Source organism: Triticum dicoccoides, chromosome 6B (genome assembly GCF_002162155.2).
Source record: "Triticum dicoccoides isolate Atlit2015 ecotype Zavitan chromosome 6B, WEW_v2.0, whole genome shotgun sequence".
In the NCBI taxonomy this organism is placed as follows: domain Eukaryota; kingdom Viridiplantae; phylum Streptophyta; class Magnoliopsida; order Poales; family Poaceae; genus Triticum; species Triticum dicoccoides.
This window is the reverse complement of record NC_041391.1, coordinates 200,634,865-200,653,746: the sequence shown is the minus strand read 5'-3', so window position 1 is coordinate 200,653,746 and position 18,882 is coordinate 200,634,865. Positions and strand designations below refer to the sequence as shown.

The 18,882-nt window shown below is 44.3% G+C and overlaps 1 protein-coding gene across 1 annotated transcript; it reads left to right on the top strand.

Moving 5' to 3' along the window:
- The first annotated feature begins 125 nt into the window (after positions 1-125).
- On the top strand, positions 126-2,335 carry LOC119324892 (B-box zinc finger protein 22-like). The gene is made up of 2 exons (XM_037598656.1): positions 126-411; positions 1,798-2,335. The coding sequence occupies exons 1-2, from the start codon at positions 184-186 to the stop codon at positions 2,212-2,214; spliced, it is 645 nt and encodes a 214-aa protein (XP_037454553.1). The 5' UTR covers positions 126-183; the 3' UTR covers positions 2,215-2,335.
- The last annotated feature ends 16,547 nt before the right edge of the window (positions 2,336-18,882 follow it).

Below are 18,882 nucleotides of genomic sequence, written 5' to 3'. Positions count from 1 at the left end.
CAGGGCAGCGGATATTTTCTCGGACAGCGACCTCCACCTACCAAAACAGGCAAGTGTCCGCGATGCTACTAATACCATTTCCCTCTCCCTCCCGGCTCGCACTCGTACCCTCCCAGTATCCATCCTCCATTTTTCTCCCCCCTCACGCACGCACACGCCGACACGGCACGGCCGTACCCGTACATGCTCATGAAGATCGGGTGCGACGCGTGCGGGCAGGCGGAGGCCGCGGTGCTGTGCTGCGCCGACGAGGCCGCGCTGTGCCGTCGCTGCGACGCCGCCGTGCACTCCGCCAACAAGCTCGCCGGCAGGCACCACCGCGTCGCGCTCCTTTCCTCGGCGCCGGCCGGCTCGTCATCGCCCGGCACCGGCGACGACGGCGGGACCCACCCCGCCTGCGACATCTGCCAGGTACTTAAGCTTGGAGTTTTCTCGCAAAGAAGAGTTGTGCTTGACGTATGCTCTGTTTGATGTTGTGGTGGATGATTATGTTTTTCTTGCTTATTTGACAGTTTCCTTACCTGTTCTTTCGACTTTCCTTAACTATTTAGCTGTTTTCTTGTAGCGAACTACTCTCTCCGTCTTACTATAATGTAAGACATTTTTTAACACATCGTCTCATAATGTAAGACGTTTTTCGACACGCGTCAAAACATCTTACATTATGAGACGAATGGAGTAGTATGAAACAAGTTCAGCATTATGCAATTGCAAACTTAATTCGTGATATTTGTTAAACGGATGAGTATAATATCAATGTTCTGCCCCAGGTTCTCGAAATTTGCCATTTTAGACACTGACTTGATCTTCAAGATGCATATTTGACCATTCATTTCTATTTGAGCTCCCAGATTGAGAAAAAAATAAAAACATGTTCTAAAGGTAATTTGATGACAAAATTAAACATGTGATTCTTAGGCATTCAATGCCAAAATCCGTACTATGTTCTTGGTAGGAGATACTCCCTCCATTATTCTAAAACAGAGGGCGTGAATGTTTTCCCTCCATTATTCTAATACTTGGATTAATGTGCTCCCTTTTGCTGCTTACCGGTCCATATTCGTCGCTCTCGTCAACAACAGGCATCACAAGGTCTTCTACATTGACTTGTGGCTCCTCGACGGGGCATTGTGCGTCACCACCCCATCCTGTTCTCGCGTTGGTTGGTAGCGTCTTGCCATCGGGCTACCGAAGCCTAAGCCTAGGGTAATTGTCTCACCCTGGTCCTCGCTCGGTGGCATGTAGGTGCCAAACACACACGCCCTTGACCAGTGTGCCTCCCCTCTGACGGAGTTCCGGTCCTTGACGCTCTACTGGTTGTGATGCCTCTGTGACGCCTCTCCCTTCCCCCTTTTCGGTTGGCTGTCTGTTTGGTTGGGATGTGGCTTTCAAAAAGCTGGTTCTGGGATGTGAGCTCTGAAAAAGCTGTTGTGAGCATTGTTGTGGTTTGGTTGTGGCTTTGGAATAAAATGTTTGAAAGCCCCCTGAAATTATGATAGTATTTAAAACTTGGCAAGATATTTTAAATAGGGTAAAACTATCAAAATGAGGATTATAGGGGTGAAAGAGGAAATTACCCTTCTTTGTATAATCCTTTCTTTCTAAACGTGACATGGTGTGCAACCTACTTTATTTATTTGGGGATTGTAATTTCTAAAATTCTTATTAAAATATAAGAAAGACGTACATATGTAAGTCTTTATTGTGAAAAGGATTTTCAAAAGAATCTCCTCAAATTCTAACTGATATGAGTTTTTGATTCATAAATACTAGTACTTATATATTACTACATTACAGGAGAAAACGGGCTACTTCTTCTGTGTGGAGGATAGAGCCCTCCTGTGCCGAAGCTGCGACATCACCATCCACACCGCGACTCCCCATGCTTCCACCCACCGCCGATTCCTCATCACCGGCGTCCGCGTCGGTGTTGATCAGGACCATATCGGCGATGTCAGTGGCGCCACGGTCGGCAGCCCCAGCAACAACAGCGCCAACGGAAGCAATAGCATGCCCACCTCTGAGAACTTCGCCATTGCCAACGGCCAGCGGTCGGAGGAGGGGGCGGGGCTGATCGGAGGAGGAGAAGACGACATTGGCCAGCAACAGCAATGGCCTTGGAGCGATATTTTTGCTGAGGATGGCGTTGGCATGGATCAACACCAGTGCTACCCTGGCTTCTCTGAACCTGGTTCCTCCAGCCTCACCGGATGATGAAAGCTCAACTTAAATGGATATATTACGTCCTCCATTCCATATTACTTGCTGTTGATTTAGTACAATGGATCGGAGGGAGTATGTATTTGGCATGAGTTGATAGAAAAAGCAATTATAATACTATGTCTTTATTTCTACTTCAAAAAGAAAGCAAATGATTACAATTAGCTCTAGCCCGTATTTTCCCACACTTGGCGTGAAAGCGACATACATATATCATGGGAATAGTATACTTTCAGCACATGCACAAAAAGAACATGAAGAGGAAGAAAAATGAATTGGAGGATTTGCAATCACTGAATCATCAGAAATAAAGTATACTCCTAAAGATTACAAGATGTGTATGTAGTTAATAAAGGGTTGCTCTCATTTAATAAAATTATATCTCGATATGTTTTTCTCATCATACATCCAACACTGGTTGACTCTTTGAAGTATCTTTACTATTCCCGTCGATCCAAAATTAATTGTGGCTGCTTTAGTACAGCTACTAAAGTGGCGACAATTTATTCGGATAGGAGGGAGTATAACAATATGCTTTACAAAGAAGCATTTTTTTTAGCTGAGCATTTTCGTTTGAGTATACAAGCAGCATAAATACGGGCTAGAGCAACTCTCAATATACACTACCAACATTTCACTTTCAGGTATACTTGCTTTATAAATAGACTAAATTGTGGAATGTCAAAATAAAAACAGACTAAATTATCCTTCAGCGCCAAGTGCCCATCTCATGAGGGCCAATGATATTAGGCCACCATAGTCAATTGGGTTACATTCTGGTCCAAGAAAGAATAAATATGGCGATTCCATGGTCCTAATATTATATATCACCTTGCAGTTGATGAGCATTTGTGAAGCGTCTTCTATTCCCATGGCCAGGGCTCACTATATCATCACACATATCTTCTCTACTAGAATACAATATTTCACATGCATTTGCCCCTTCACCTGTAGGGGAAAGTGTTGCACAATAAAAAATATATGCTACACAATCACACCAAGAATACTGTGAGGATGGCAGGTAACGATAATCTCACCGGCGAGCATAGTAGCAAAGCAACTGGGTTATACCTCCCAGACGCGAGAATTTCTTCGAGACGATCCGCCAATCGAGAGTCAAAGTAGACAACCCCTCTGAGGTATCCACACATTTTGAAGTAGTAATCCGGCAACACTTCAACGTGCAAGAAGGAAGAGCTCTGAGAAAACGAGAGAGAGAGAGAGAGAGAGAGAGAGAGAGAGAGAGAGAGAGAGAGAGAGAGAGAGAGTAGCGGCGTCCCGTGTAATTAGGAGTCTAATTCTATTATATCGAGACTAGGACCCGTCTAATTAGGTGACGGAGTCCTGTACCTTGGGTACTTGGCGTAAGGGAGCCTCACCTCGCCTAGTACACAGGGCCCATTGGGCCCAAGATGGGGAGGAAGCCCTAAAGAAGCATGGACGACCTTCGTGCTCTTCAAGTCAAGGAAATGGTGGCATAACAGATCTGACCTAACCTTTGTGTAAACCGTAGACATCTCCTGTCCATATAAAGGGAGGTCTAGGACCTCATTCATCATACAATCTCAGATCCAAACTCTCGGTAGCAATCGCGTACACCATTGTAATCCTCAACACAAGGTATCCCCTCACCATGAATACCAAGAAGAAGCAGGATGTGGGGTAATACTCTTCATAGGCCCGAACCTGGGCAAACTGTGTGTGCTGACTCTGTTCTGGTACTTTCGATCTCGTCATGAACCCTACCAAGGTATCTGGCAGTATTTCGGTCCGTCATTAAGAGTCTAAACTTTAGATCAACTAGATCGGGTTGAGTGTGGAGCTATGAGGGAGAGACCCCCTTAGAGTTGGTGTGTCTGTAGAGGGGGTCTCTAGTTCTCTCTCAACATATTTATAGGTGGAAGAGGGGGTCAAAATTCCTCGATATTAGTGACTAGAGGGGTGTTGGGTGGGCTGAAAATTCCAGCTTCTCCCGGTTTCTCCTAGATATGATCGTAAACCGAATTTCGATCGTCCGAGATTGCGAGCTTATGAATTCGATCTTACATCTCATTCAAGAGAGTCTTCTCTCTTTCATTCATGGCCCGATCGAAGGTCGGGTCCAACAGGAGTCTATCTAAGATCTTATCTGACATGACCTCGGGCTCTTCCCCGACCAGGTCTGATACCTGGATCCGCAATGGTAGTGCTCGGCTCCAGACTCGAAGTCGGGTCCGTGGTTGATTTTATGCCATGATCCTAGTCTGGGATTGATTCCGAGGCCTAAATGGGTATGTTAGTGCAATCTCCGACCTGATCTGATACCCAACCCGAGAATACGAGTTCACCGCGAAAATCCATGGTGTATTCGAAGTCCTGAATCTAACAATTCGGCCTGGAGTGAACATACCGATCTGGTCGAGGTGGCCAGTCGCATTCGTGTGGAGAGTGATGCTACCGCTTTGATTGTATTGATGGAATGGGATAAAAGGTACATGTGATCTACCACGACATCATATGTGAATGAATATGTCTCCCTACATCCCTGACATCTCGGTTTATATAGATACTAGGGGAGCCTAGGGGTACACATAAGTCAGTTGCATCTAGGGGCAAACGTGTCGGGGACTACCTCCATAGTTACCCCCACCCATAGTTACCCCCATTACCCATAAATATAATGGAAAAATCAAAGTGAAAAGTTGAACACAGTCAACCCTAACCATCTGAGAAAATGTTCACTGCAAAGCAACAACAACTCATAAGACGATTGTTGAGTGTAGAGCATGATTTGGTGCATCGATAATTGATTGATCGTGCACTAGGCACATATATATATAGGTACAAGGGGTGCGACCGGTATCTTGACTCCTAAGATACACGTACATACAGAGGGAGACAGACATGACAGGTACTGCATACAGAACCCAGACCTACGTACATGTACACATGTTCAACACCCCACCCCCACCCCCCCGCAGTCGAAGCGTCGCCGGTGACGCAAAGACTGGACCGAAAGCCCTAGAAGGTCGAGGTGGGTAGTCCCTTCGTCATCACATCGGCGAACTGCTGATGGTGGGCACATGTAGAACACAAACACGACCAAGGGCGACGTGCTCCCGAACGAAGTGGATGTCGAGCTCAATGTGCTTCGTCCGTCGGTGATGGACAGGGTTGGCAGCGAGGTACACCGGGGAGACGTTATCATAGTAGACAAGCGTCGCCTTGGTGACCTCACATAGCAACTCCTGAAGTAGCTGTCGTAGCCATGAGCACTCCGCGACAGCGTTGGCCACGGCGCTCGATCGTGAGACCGTGGGTTGTCGTTTAGACGACCACGGAATCAGAGGGGGCCCGAGGTAGACGCAGTAGCCGAAAGTGGAGCGTCGAGTGTCGGGACACCCAGCCCAGTCAGCGTCGGAGTAGGCGACAAGGCTGGTGTCTGGCGAGGACGTCAGGGTGAGACCCATGGCTGTGGTGCCACGTATGTACCGAAGTATAAGTTTCACGAGAGCCCAATGGGTGTCACGAGGAGCATGCATGTGAAGGCACACCTGCTGGACAGCATACTGAATGTCCGGACGCGTCAGTGTGAGGTACTGAACCACACCGACGATGGAGGGGTAGAAGGGAGCGTCGGACGCCGGAGAGCCCTCGACAGCGGACACCTTAGCCTTCGTATCAACAGGCGTGGGAGTAGGTGATACGTCCATTTTGCATCATGCTTTTATATCAATATTTATTGCATTATGGGCTGTTATTACACATTATATCTCAATACTTATGGCTATTCTCTCTGATTTTACAAGGTTTACCATGAAGAGGGGGAATGCCGGCAGCTGAAATTCTGACTGGAAAAGGAGCAAACATTGGAAACCTATTCTGCACTGCTCCAAAAATCCTGAAACTCCACGAAACATGTTTTTGGAATTAATAAGAATTATTGAGCGAAAGAAATACATCAGGGGGCCCACACCCTGGCCAGGAGGGTGGGGGCGCCCCCCCTACTGGGCGCGCCCCCTATCTCCTGGGCCCCCTGGTGGGCCCCCGGTGTCCATCTTCTGCTATATGAGAGCTTTTACCCTGGAAAAAATCGTGGGCAAGCTTACGGGACGAAACTCCGCCGCCATGAGGCGGAACCTTGGCGGAACCAATCTAGAGCTCCGGTAGAGCTGTTCTGTCGGGGACACTTCCCTCCGGGAGGGGAGAATCATCACCAACGATCCTATCATCGGGAGGGGGTCAATCTCCATCAACATCTTCACCAGCACTATCTCCTCTCAAAACCCTAGTTCATCTCTTGTATCCAATCTTGTATCAAAACCACAAATTGGTACCTGTGGGTTGCTAGTAGTGTTGATTACTCCTTGTAGTTGATGCTAATTGGTTTACTTGGTGGAAGATCATATGTTTAGATCCTTAATGCATATTATTACTCCTCTGATTATGAACATGAATATGCTTTGTGAGTAGTTACGTTTGTTCCTGAGGACATGGGTGAAGTCTTGCTATTAGTAGTCATGTGAATTTGGTATTCGTTCGATATTTTGATGAGATATATGTTGTCTTTTCCTCTAGTGGTGTTATGTGAATGTCGACTACATGACACTTCACCATTATTCAGGCCTAGAGGAAGGCTTTGGAAAGTAATAAGTAGATGATGGGTTGCTAGAGTGACAGAAGCTTAAACCCTAGTTTATGCGTTGCTTCGTTAGGGGCTAATTTGGATCCATATGTTTAATGTTGTGGTTAGGTTTACCTTAATACTTCTTTTGTAGTTGTGGACTCTTGCAATAGGGGTTAATCATAAGTGGGATGCTTGTCCAAGTAAGGGCAGTACACAAGCACCGGTCCACCCACATATCAAATTATCAAAGTACCGAACACGAATCATATGAACATGATGAAAACTAGCTTGACGATAATTCCCATGTGTCCTCGGGAGCTCCTTTCTCATTATTAGAAATTGTCCAGGCTTATCCTTTGCTACATAAAGGATTGGGCCACCTTGCTACACTTTATTTACTTTATTTACTTGTTACTCGTTACTATTTATCTTATCACAAAACTATCTATCACCTACAATTTCAGTGCTTGCAGAGAAAACCTTACTGAAAACCGCTTATCATTTCCTTCTGCTCCTCGTTGGGTTCGACACTCTTACTTATCGAAAGGACTACGATAGATCCCCTACACCTGTGGGTCATCAAGACTCTTTTCTGGCGCCGTTGCCGGGGAGTGTAGCGCTTTTGGTGAGTGGAACTTGGTAAGGAAACATTTATATAGTGTGCTGAAATTTTCTGTTACTTGTCACTATGGAAACTAATCCTTTGAGGGGCTTGTTCGGGTATCTTCACCCCGACCAGAAGAGAAAAGAGTTGCTCCTCAACCTACTGAACTTTTTGAAAATATTTACTTTGAGATTCCTTCGGGTATGATAGAGAAACTGCTAGCTAATCCATTGGCAGGAGATGGAACATTGCATCCCGATTTACACCTTATCTTTGTGGATGAAGTTTGTGGATTATTTAAGCTTGCAGGTATTCCCGATGATGTTGTCAAAAGGAAGGTCTTCCCTTTATCTTTGAAGGGAGATGCATTGACATGGTATAGGCTATGTGATGATACGAGATCTTGGAACTATAAGCAATTGAAGTTGGAATTTCACCAGAAGTTCTATCCTATGCATCTTGTTCATCGTGATCGTAATTACATATATAATTTCTGCCTCGCGAAGGAGAAAGCATCGCTCAATCTTGGGGGAGGCTTAAATCAATGTTATATTCATGCCCCAATCATGAGCTCTCCCGGGAAATGATTATTTAAAAATTTTATGCTCGGCTTTCTCTCAATGATCGCAACCTGCTCGATACTTCCTGTTCTGGTTCTTATATGCTGAAGAGTATTGATTTCAAATGGGACTTATTGGAAAGAATTAAACGCAACTCTGAAGATTGGGCTTCTGACGATGGTAAGGAGTCAGGTATGACACCTAAGTTCGATTGTGTTAAATCTTTTATGGATACCGATGCTTTTTGTGGATTTAGCACTAAGTATGGACTTGACTCTGAGATAGTAGCTTCTTTCTGTGAATCTTTTGCTATTCACGTTGATCTCCCTAAAGAGAAGTGGTTTAAATATAATCCTCCTGTTGAAGTAAAAGTAGTTGCACCTATTACAGTTGAAGAAAAGACTGTCACCTATAGTGATCCTATTGTTCCTACTACTTATGTTGAGAAACCTCCTTTTCCTGTTAGGATAAAGGATCATGCTAAAACTTCGACTGTTGTTCATAAGAGTAATACTAGGACTTATACACCTCCTAAGCAAATCAATGTTGAATCTAGTATTGCTATGGTTAAAGATCTCTTGGATGATGATTTAGATGGGCATGTTATTTATTTCTATGATGAGACTGCTAATATTGCTAGACCAGATACTAAGATACATAGACCTGTCATAGGCATGCCTGTTATTTCTATTAAAATAGGAGATCATTGTTATCATGTCTTATGTGATATGGGTGCTAGTGCTAGTGCAATACGTTATACCTTATATCAAGAAATTATGCATGACATTGCACCCATTGAATTAGAAGACATTGATGTTACCATTAAGCTTGCTAATAGGGATACCATTAAACCAGTTGGGATTGTTAGAGATGTTGAAGTTTTGTGTGGGAAGGTTAAATACCCTGCTGATTTTCTTGTTCTTGGCTCCCCACAAGATAATTTTTGTCCCATTATTTTTGGTAGACCCTTCTTAAATACAGCTAGTGCTAGGATTGATTGTGAAAAAGATACCGTCACCGTTGGCTTAGATGGTATGTCTCATGAGTTTAATTTTGCTAAGTTTCGTAGATAACCTCGTGATAGGGAACCACCTAGTAAGGATGAGACTATTGGTCTTGCTTCTATTGTCGTGCCTCCTACTGATCCTTAGAACAATATTTGCTAGACCATGAAAACGGTATGTTTATGAAGGAAAGAAGGGAAATAGATGAAGTGTTCCTTAAACAGGAACCTGTGCTGAAACATAACCTTCTCGTTGAAATTCTTGGGGACCCCCCTCCACCCAAGGGTGATCCCGTGTTTGAACTCAAACCATTACCTGATAATCTTAAGTATGCTTATCTTTATGAAAAGAAAATATCCTGTTATTATTAGTGCTAACCTTTCAGAGCAAGAAGAAGAAAGATTATTCAAAACTCTGAAGAAGCACCGAGCAACTATTGGATATACTTTGGACAATCTTAAGGGCATTAGTCCCACATTATGCCAACACAAAATTACAGTGGAGAAAGATGCCAAACCAGTTAGAGATCCTCAACGACGACTGAATCCCAAGATGAAAGAAGTGGTAAGAAAGGAGATACTAAAGCTCCTTGAGGCAGGTATAATTTATGCCGTTGCTGATAGTGATTGGGTAAGCCCTGTCCATTGTGTTCCTAAAAAGGGAGGTATTACCGTTGTGCCTAATGATAAAGATGAATTGATCCCACAAAGAATTATTACAGGTTATAGGATGGTAATTTATTTTTGTAAATTAAATAAAGCTACTAAGAAAGATCATTACCCTTTGCCTTTTATTGATCAAATGCTAGAAAGACTATTCAAACACACTCATTTCTGCTTTCTAGATGGTTATTCTGGTTTCTCTCAAATACCTGTGTCAGCGGGGGATCAATCAAAACTACTTTTACTTGCCCTTTCGGTACTTTTGCTTATAGACGTATGCCTTTTGGTTTATGTAATGCACCTGCTACCTTTCAAAGATGCATGATGGCTATATTCTCTGATTTTTGTGAAAAGATTTGTGAGGTATTCATGGATGACTTCTCCGTTTATGGATCCTCTTTTGATGATTGTTTGAGCAACCTTGATCGAGTTTTGCAGAGATGCGAAGACACTAGTCTCGTCCTGAATTGGGAAAAGTGTCACTTTATGGTTAACGAAGGCGTTGTCTTGGGGCATAAGATTTCCGAGAGAGGTATTGTAGTTGACAAAGCCAAAGTTGATGCTATTGAAAAGATGCCATGTCCCAAGGACATAAAGGGTATAAGAAGTTTCCTTGGTCACGCCGGTTTTTATAGGAGGTTCATTAAGGACTTTTCTAAAATTTCTAGGCCTCTGACTAATTTATTGCAAAAAGATATTCCTTTTGTCTATGATGATGATTGTGTAGAAGCATTTGAAATACTTAAGAAAGCTTTGATTATTGCACCTATTGTTCAGCCACCTGATTGGAATTTACATTTTGAAATTATGTGTGATGCTAGTGATTATGCTGTAGGTGTTGTTCTAGGGCAAAGAGTTGATAAGAAATTGAATGTTATCCAGTATGCTAGTAAGACTCTTGATACTGCCCAGAGAAATTATGCTACTACTGAAAAAGAGTTCTTAGCAGTTGTGTTTGCATGTGATAAGTTTAGACCTTATATTGTTGATTCCAAAGTTACTATTCACACTGATCATGCTGCTATTAAATATCTTATGGAAAAGAAAGATGCTAAGCCTAGACTCATTAGATGGGTTCTCTTGCTCCAAGAATTTTATTTACATATTATTGATAGAAAGGGAGCTGAGAACCCCGTTGCAGACAACTTGTCTAGGTTAGATAATATTCTTGATGACCCACTACCTATTGATGATAGCTTTCCTGATGAACAATTAGCGGTCGTTAATGCTTCTCGTACTGCTCCTTGGTATGCTGATTATGCTAATTATATTGTTGCTAAATTTATACCTCCTAGTTTCACATACCAGCAAAATAAAAAGTTCTTTTATGATTTAAGACATTACTTTTGGGATGACCCACACCTTTATAAAGAAGGAGTAGATGGTGTTATTAGACGTTGTGTGTCTGAGCATGAACAGGAACAGATCCTATGCAAGTGTCACTCTGAATCTTATGGAGGGCACCATGCTGGAGATAGAACTGCACACAAGGTACTACAATCTGGTTTTTATTGGCCTACTCTCTTCAAATATGCTCGTAAGTTTGTCTTATCTTGTGATGAATGTCAAAGAAATGGTAATATTAGTAGACGTCAAGAAAAGCCTATGAATTACTCTCTTGTTATTGAACCGTTTGATGTTTGGGGCTTTGATAATATGGGACCTTTTCCTGCCTCTAATGGTTACACACATATTTTAGTTGCTGTTGATTACGTTACTAAGTGGGTAGAAGCTATTCCAACTAGTAGTGCTGATCATAGCACTTATATTAAAATGCTTAAGGAAGTTATTTTTCCGAGGTTTGGAGTCCCTAGATATCTTATGACTAATGGTGGTTCACATTTTATTCATGGTGCTTTCCATAAGATGCTTGCTAAGTATGATGTCAATCATAGAATCACATCTCCTTATCATCCGCAGTCTAGTGGTCAAGTAGAGTAGAGAAATAGATAGCTCAAATTAATTTTGCAAAAGACTGTCAATAGATCTAGAAAGAATTGGTCCAAAAAACTTGATGATGCATTATGGGCCTATAGAACTGCATATAAAAATCCTATGGGTATGTCTCCATATAAGATGGTTTATGGAAAAGCTTGTCATTTACCTCTTGAACTTGAACATAAAGCATATTGGGCTATCAAAGAGCTCAACTATGACTTCAAACTTGCCGGTGAGAAGAGGTTGTTTGACATTAGCTCACTCGATGAATGGAGAATCCAAGCATATGAGAATGCCAAGCTATTCAAAGAAAAAGTCAAACGCTGGCATGATAAAAGGATACAAAAGCGTGAGTTTAACGTAGGAGATTATGTGTTATTATTCAACTCTTGTTTAAGATTTTTTGCAGGAAAATTTCTCTCTGAATGGGAAGGTCCCTTCGTTATCGAGGAGGTATATCGTTCTGGTGCCATAAAAATCAACAACTTCGAAGGCACAAGTCCAAGGGTGGTAAATGGTCAAAGAATTAAACATTATATTTCAGGTAATCCTTTCAATGTTGAAACTAATATTATTGAAACCGTAACCCCGGAGGAATACATAAGGGACACTTTCCAGAATGTTCCAAACTCCGAAAAGGAATAGGTATGTGATACGGTGAGTAAACCGACTCCAAAACAACTCCAATGACATTTTTTATCAGTTTTGGAATATTTAAGAATTTTAGGAAGAAATAAGTAGTCCTAAAGGGACACGAGGCCCCCACGAGAGTGGAGGGCGCGCCCCCCTGTCTCGTGGACACCTCGTGTGCCTCCCGGACTCCGTTTTCTTGCACATTACGTATTTTGGTCGGTAAAAATTCATTATATATACTCCCGAAGGTTTTGACCACCGTATCACGCAAATATCCTCTATTTTCGTTTTGAGCTGTTTTCGTTGCAGATCTAGAGCATCATGTCATCTCCAAGCGCTCCCAAGGACAAGTTTTTCTAGAGGGTTATCAACCCATATCTCGTGGAGGTGCTGCAACACCCTTAAACCATTGAGATGCGTGAGGGGGTGCTGCACATCCACGATGTGGAGGGACCAAGGCGTACCGGAAGCATGGAGACAAAGCTTGAAGCCGTGGAGCAGCAAGTTTTCAAGTGCCAAGGGATGGTGGAGCGTGGACTCAACGCCAACCAGATGATGATCACGGAGTTCACCAACAACCACAAGCTAGATGCCAAGGTCATTGGGGAGACCATCTTCAAGCTTCAAGAGAAAATCGAGCACCTCCAAGCCCAGATCTATGACCTGCAAAACCAAAACTGTGAGTATGAATATAGATTCAAGAGAATGAGTTTGGCTACAGATTTAAGGATCCCGGAGACTCGATCATCCTTCTATGATGGTGAGCCTATGCCTTGGAAGATGGACGACAAGCCTACATCATCAACAACTCCTGCTTCACCACCTCCGAGGACATAATCACATGGGTATGGGCACTCCCCTTGGCAACTGCCAAGCTTGGGGGAGGTGCCCCGGTATCGTATCACCATCACACTCCTATCTTTACCGTTTTATTTAGTTTGACCCCTTTAGTAGTATCTTGATCTAGTAGATTGAAGTTTTGATATCAAGTAGTTTCGAGTTTTGCTTTGTGATCTCTTTATGTAATCGAGTCCGTGATCTATCTATAATAAAGATTAGTGTTGAGTCAAGGGCTTTGCTATGTTGCTATGATCTTGAGAAAGTAGAAAGAATAGAAGAGTTCATATTTATCTTATGGCTAGTGATGACTTCACACATAGAAAGTATGAGTCATAAAAGTTGTTGAGAGTTGATAAACGTAGTTTTGGTCATCGTTGCAATTAATAGGAAGTGATAAGGAAAGAGAGGTTCACATACAAATATATTATCTTGGACATCTTTTATGATTGGGAACACTCATTAAGTATGACATGCTAAAAGAGTTGACGTTGGACAAGGAAGACAACGTAATGGTTTATGTTTTCGCACATCTCAGTTAAAGTATATTTTCATTGACCTTCTAAACATGTTGAGCTTGCCTTTCCCCCTCATGCTAGCCAAATTCCTTGCACCAAGTAGAGATACTACTTGTGCTTCCAAATATCCTTAAACCCAATTTTGCCATGAGATTCCACCATACCTACCTATGGATTGAGTAAGATCCTTCAAGTAAGTTGTCATGTTGCAGGCAATAAAATTGCTATCTAAATATGTATGACTTATTAGTGCAAAGAAAATAAGCTTTATACGATCTTGTTGTGGAAGTAATAAAAGCGACGGACTGCATAATAAAGGTCCACATACAAGGGGCAATATAAAGTGACGTTCTTTTGCATTAAGATTTTGTGCATCCAACCCTAAACACACATGACAACCTCTGCTTCCCTCTGTGAAGGGCCTATCTTTTACTTTATGTTTTTACTTTATGCTTGAGTCAAGGTGATCCTCACCTTTCCCTTTTTCATTTTATCCTTTGGAAAGCTCCTCGTGTTTGAAAGATCATGATATATATATATATATATATATATATATATATATATATATATATATATATATATATATATATATATATATATATATCCAATTGGATGTAAGTTAGCATGGATGATTATTGCTGACATCACCTAAAGGTGAATACGTTGGGAGGCAACACAATAAGCCCCTATTTTTCTCAGTGTCCAGCTGAAACTCCATAACCACAAGTATTGCATGAGTGTTAGCAATTGTAGAAGACTACTTGATAGTTGAGTATGTGGACTTGCTGAAAAGCTCTATTGTTGACTCTTTCTGATGTTATGATAAATTGCAATTGCTTCAATGACTGAGATTATAGTTTGTTAGTTCTCAATGAAGTTTCTGAACCATACTTGACATTGTGAATTGATCATTACTTGAGTATAAGAAATCATATGATAAAATCTATATATGTTGCTGTTATAAGAATGATCATGATGCCCTCATGTCCATATTTTATTTTTATCGACACCTCTATCTCTAAACATGTGGAAATATTTTTCGATTTCGGCTTCCGCTTGAGGACAAGCGAGGTCTAAGCTTGGGGGAGTTGATACGTCCATTTTGCATCATGCTTTTAGGTCAATATTTATTGCATTATGGGCTGTTATTACACATTATATCTCAATACTTATGGCTATTCTCTCTTATTTTACAAGGTTTACCATGAAGAGGGGGAATGCCTCTAGCTGGAATTCTGGAAAAGGAGCAAACATTGGAAACCTATTCTGCACTGCTCCAAAAATCCTGAAACTCCACGAAACATGTTTTTGGAATTAATAAGAATTATTGAGCGAAAGAAATACATCAGGGGGCCCACACCCTGGCCAGGAGGGTGGGGGGCGCGCCCACCCTACTGGGTGCGCCCCTATCTCCTGGGCCCCCTGGTGGGCCCCCGGTGTCCATCTTCTGCTATATGAGAGCTTTTACCCTGGAAAAATTCATGGGCAAGCTTACGGGACGAAACTCCACCGCCATGTGGCGGAACCTTGGCGGAACCAATCTAGAGCTCCGGCAGAGCTGTTCTGCCGGGGACACTTCCCTTCGGGAGGGGGAAATCATCACCAACATCATCACCAACGATCCTCTCATCGGGAGGGGGTCAATCTCCATCAACATCTTCACCAGCACCATCTCCTCTCAAAACCCTAGTTCATCTCTTGTATCCAATCTTGTATCAAAACCACAAATTGGTACCCGTGGGTTGCTAGTAGTGTTGATTACTCCTTGTAGTTGATGCTAATTGGTTTACTTGGTGGAAGATCATATGTTCAGATCCTTAATGCATATTATTACTCCTCTGATTATGAACATGAATATGCTTTGTGAGTAGTTACGTTTGTTCGTGAGGACACGGGTGAAGTCTTGCTATTAGTAGTCATGTGAATTTGGTATTCGTTCGATATTTTGATGAGATGTATGTTGTCTTTTCCTCTAGTGGTGTTATGTGAACGTCAACTACATGAAACTTCACCATTATTCGGGCCTAGAGGAAGGCATTGGGAAGTAATAAGTAGATGATGGGTTGCTAGAGTGACAGAAGCTTAAACCCTAGTTTATGCGTTGCTTCGTTAGGGGCTGATTTGGATCCATATGTTTAAAGTTGTGGTTAGGTTTAGCTTAATACTTATTTTGTAGTTGTGGACGCTTGCAATAGGGGTTAATCATAAGTGGGATGCTTGTCCAAGTAAGGGCAGTACCCAAGCACCAGTCCACCCACATATCAAATTATCAAAGTACCGAATGCGAATCATATGAATGTGATGAAAACTAGCTTGACGATAATTCCCATGTGTCCTCGGGAGCTCCTTTCTCATTATAAGAAATTGTCCAGGCTTATCCTTTGCTACATAAAGGATTGGGCCACTTTGCTGCACTTTATTTACTTTATTACTTGTTACTCGTTACTATTTATCTTATCACAAAACTATCTATCACCTACAATTTTAGTGCTTGCAGAGAAAACCTTACTGAAAACCGCTTATCATTTCCTTCTGCTCCTCGTTGGGTTCGACACTCTTACTTATCGAAAGGACTACGATAGATCCCCTACACTTGTGGGTCATCAGCAGGCTTGCAGTTAAGCATGCCCGCTCACTCCAGAAGCTCATAGGTGTACTTCTGCTGGTGCAGGAAGAAGCCAGTAGCCCGGCGCACAATCTCGATGCCGAGGAAGTAGTGGAGAGCCCCCAAGTCCTTGAGGGCGAACTCGGTGCCGAGGCGAGTTGTGATCTGCTGAAGAAGCGCTGACGAGGATGCAGTCAGGATGATGTCGTCAACGTACAGTAGTAGGTACGCGGTGGCGGGGCCCTGGTGATAGACAAACAGGGAGGCATCAGACCATGTGGACCGGAACCCCTGCTGCCGGAGGAAGGCCGTGATCCGCTGGTACCAGGCCCGAGGTGCCCGCTTCAACCCGTAGAGAGAACAGGAGAGCAAGCACACGTGGTCCAGATAGTCGGTGTCGGCGAAACTAGTCGGCTGCTGACAGAACACTTGCTCGTCGAGATGGCCATGCAAGAAAGCATTATACACATCGAGCTGGTGGACAGGCCAAGCGCGAGAAACAGCAAGCTGGAGAACAACGCGAATCGTGCCCGGTTTGACAACCGGGGCGAAGGTGTCGGTGAAGTCCACGCCGGCACGCTGGCGAAAGCCGCGCACCACCCAACGCGCCTTGTAGCGCTCAAGAGAACCATTGGGGCGAGTCTTGTGGTGGAAGACCCACTTGCCAGTGATAACATTGGCACGGGGCGGCCGGGGGACAAGCTTCCACGTACGGTTGCGTTGTAGGGCGTCAAACTCCTCACACATCGCAGCTAGCCAGTTTGGATCCCGAAGGGCTGCGCTAGCGGAGGTAGGGAGCGGGGACAACGCCGAGGTAGAAGTCGCGCACGCGTACTCGTCCGACGGGTAGCGCGTGCTGGGACACTGTGTCCCAGTCCGAGCCCGAGTGATCACACCGGTGAGAGGTGCGGCCGCGGCGACGGGGGCCGCTGAGGGAGCCGCGGCGACGGGGGCCACGGCGGGGGCAGCCACGGGGACGACCGAGGGAGCCACGGCGGGGGCGGCTAAGGAGGCCACGGCGACGGGGGCCGCGACGAAGCCCGCGACGACGAGTGAGGGAGTCCTAGATTAGGGGGTCCTCGGACAGCCGGACTATATACTTTGGCCGGACTGTTGGACTATGAAGATACAAGATTGAAGACTTCCTCCCGTGTCTGGATGGGACTCTCCTTTGCGTGGAAGGCAAGCTTGGCAATTCGGATATGTAGATCTCCTTCTCTGTAGCCGACTTTGTGTAACCCTAGCCCCCTCCGGTGTCTATATAAACTGGAGGGTTTAGTCCGTAGGACAACAACAATCATAATCATAGGCTAGCTTCTAGGGCTTAGCCTCTACGATCTCGTGGTAGATCAACTCTTGTAATACTCATATCATCAAGATCAATTAAGCAGGAAGTAGGGTATTACCTCCATCGAGAGGGCCAGAACCTGGGTAAACATCGTGTCCCCCGCCTCATGTTACCATTAGCCTTAGACACACAGTTCGAGACCCCCTACCCAAGATCCGCCGGTTTTGACACCGACATTGGTGCTTTCATTGAGAGTTCCAATGTGTCGTCACGATAAGGCTTGATGGCTCGCCTTCTTGTCAAGGACAACATCACCTCTGGGGGAGACCTGGCTGTAGGCCAGACTCTCCGGTTGGGCGGCTTCGTCATGACCGCCCGTTCGGCCGCCGCACCGATGATGACTTCTCAGATCATCAAAAACAACCTCCATGTCAGCTTGGAATTCACCAAACAGATGGGTCCAATGGAGCTCTCCTCCCTGAACGAGCTCTTGGATTGCATCGCCGCCCTGGGAGTCGCTATAGACTATGATCGGATCGGGCTTAAACCTGACCAAAGGGAGATTAACTCTCCGTCGGTCACCCATCAGATAGCGGTGGTGGAGGAGCAATGCAGGGATTCTTCCTCTATTTTAAGGATGAACTATGTCCAGATTCCCGAGCTCTCCGGGCTGGATACCCGTCTATAGGAGGACATGACCAGGCTCCGAACCTAGAATCGAGCAACGGGCCAGAAAAATTGGGTAACATCCCGGAGTCCGAGCTGCCAAGCTCGGGAGCTCCCCTGCCCCTGGGTCTCAGATCCGGTCAGGGTTTGGACTTAAATCTACCCACCCACCCAGACACAAGTGATCTTTCCCACATTAGACAAGAGCCCCAAGAGACAGTACATCACTTCTGGGCCAGATTCCTCCTTGTAATGAGCAAGGTCAAGGACTGTCGCGAGGAAGACGCAATTTCATTCTTCTGCAAAAACTGCATGGACAAGGGAATCCTCAACGCCATAAGTCGCCGTGACATAGCACACTTCGCTGACTTGGCGACCATAGTACAGAAGTATTGTGCGATGGAAAGCGCCTGGCAAACCCAAACAAAATTCTGGGATCCTCCGGCTCTCACTAAACCCCTCGTCCGAACTAAAAGGGTGCACTCTCGCAAGTCACCCAACCCAATTACAAAGAAGCCAAAGCCCTCTACAGGGCGTGGAACCGTATTGGAGGGATGGCTCAATAGGCCATGCAAAATTCACAGCACACCGGGTATCATACCAACACACAGCCTTAGAGCATGTTGGATACTCCGGCAGGTGGCCAAGAGCGGCGAGGATCTCCTCATCAACAATAGCGTAGAGCACCATCCCGCGGAGAATAACAATATAGTACCGACAGTCTTTGAGACTTTCACCTCA

Excerpts from the sequence above, each read along its gene's own strand:
- LOC119324892 (XM_037598656.1), top strand. The coding sequence starts at position 184 with ATGCTCATGAAGATCGGGTGCGACGCGTGCGGGCAGGCGGAGGCCGCG. Across the intron at positions 412-1,797 it reads CCGCCTGCGACATCTGCCAG|GAGAAAACGGGCTACTTCTT; the intron begins GTACTTAAGCTT and ends ACTACATTACAG.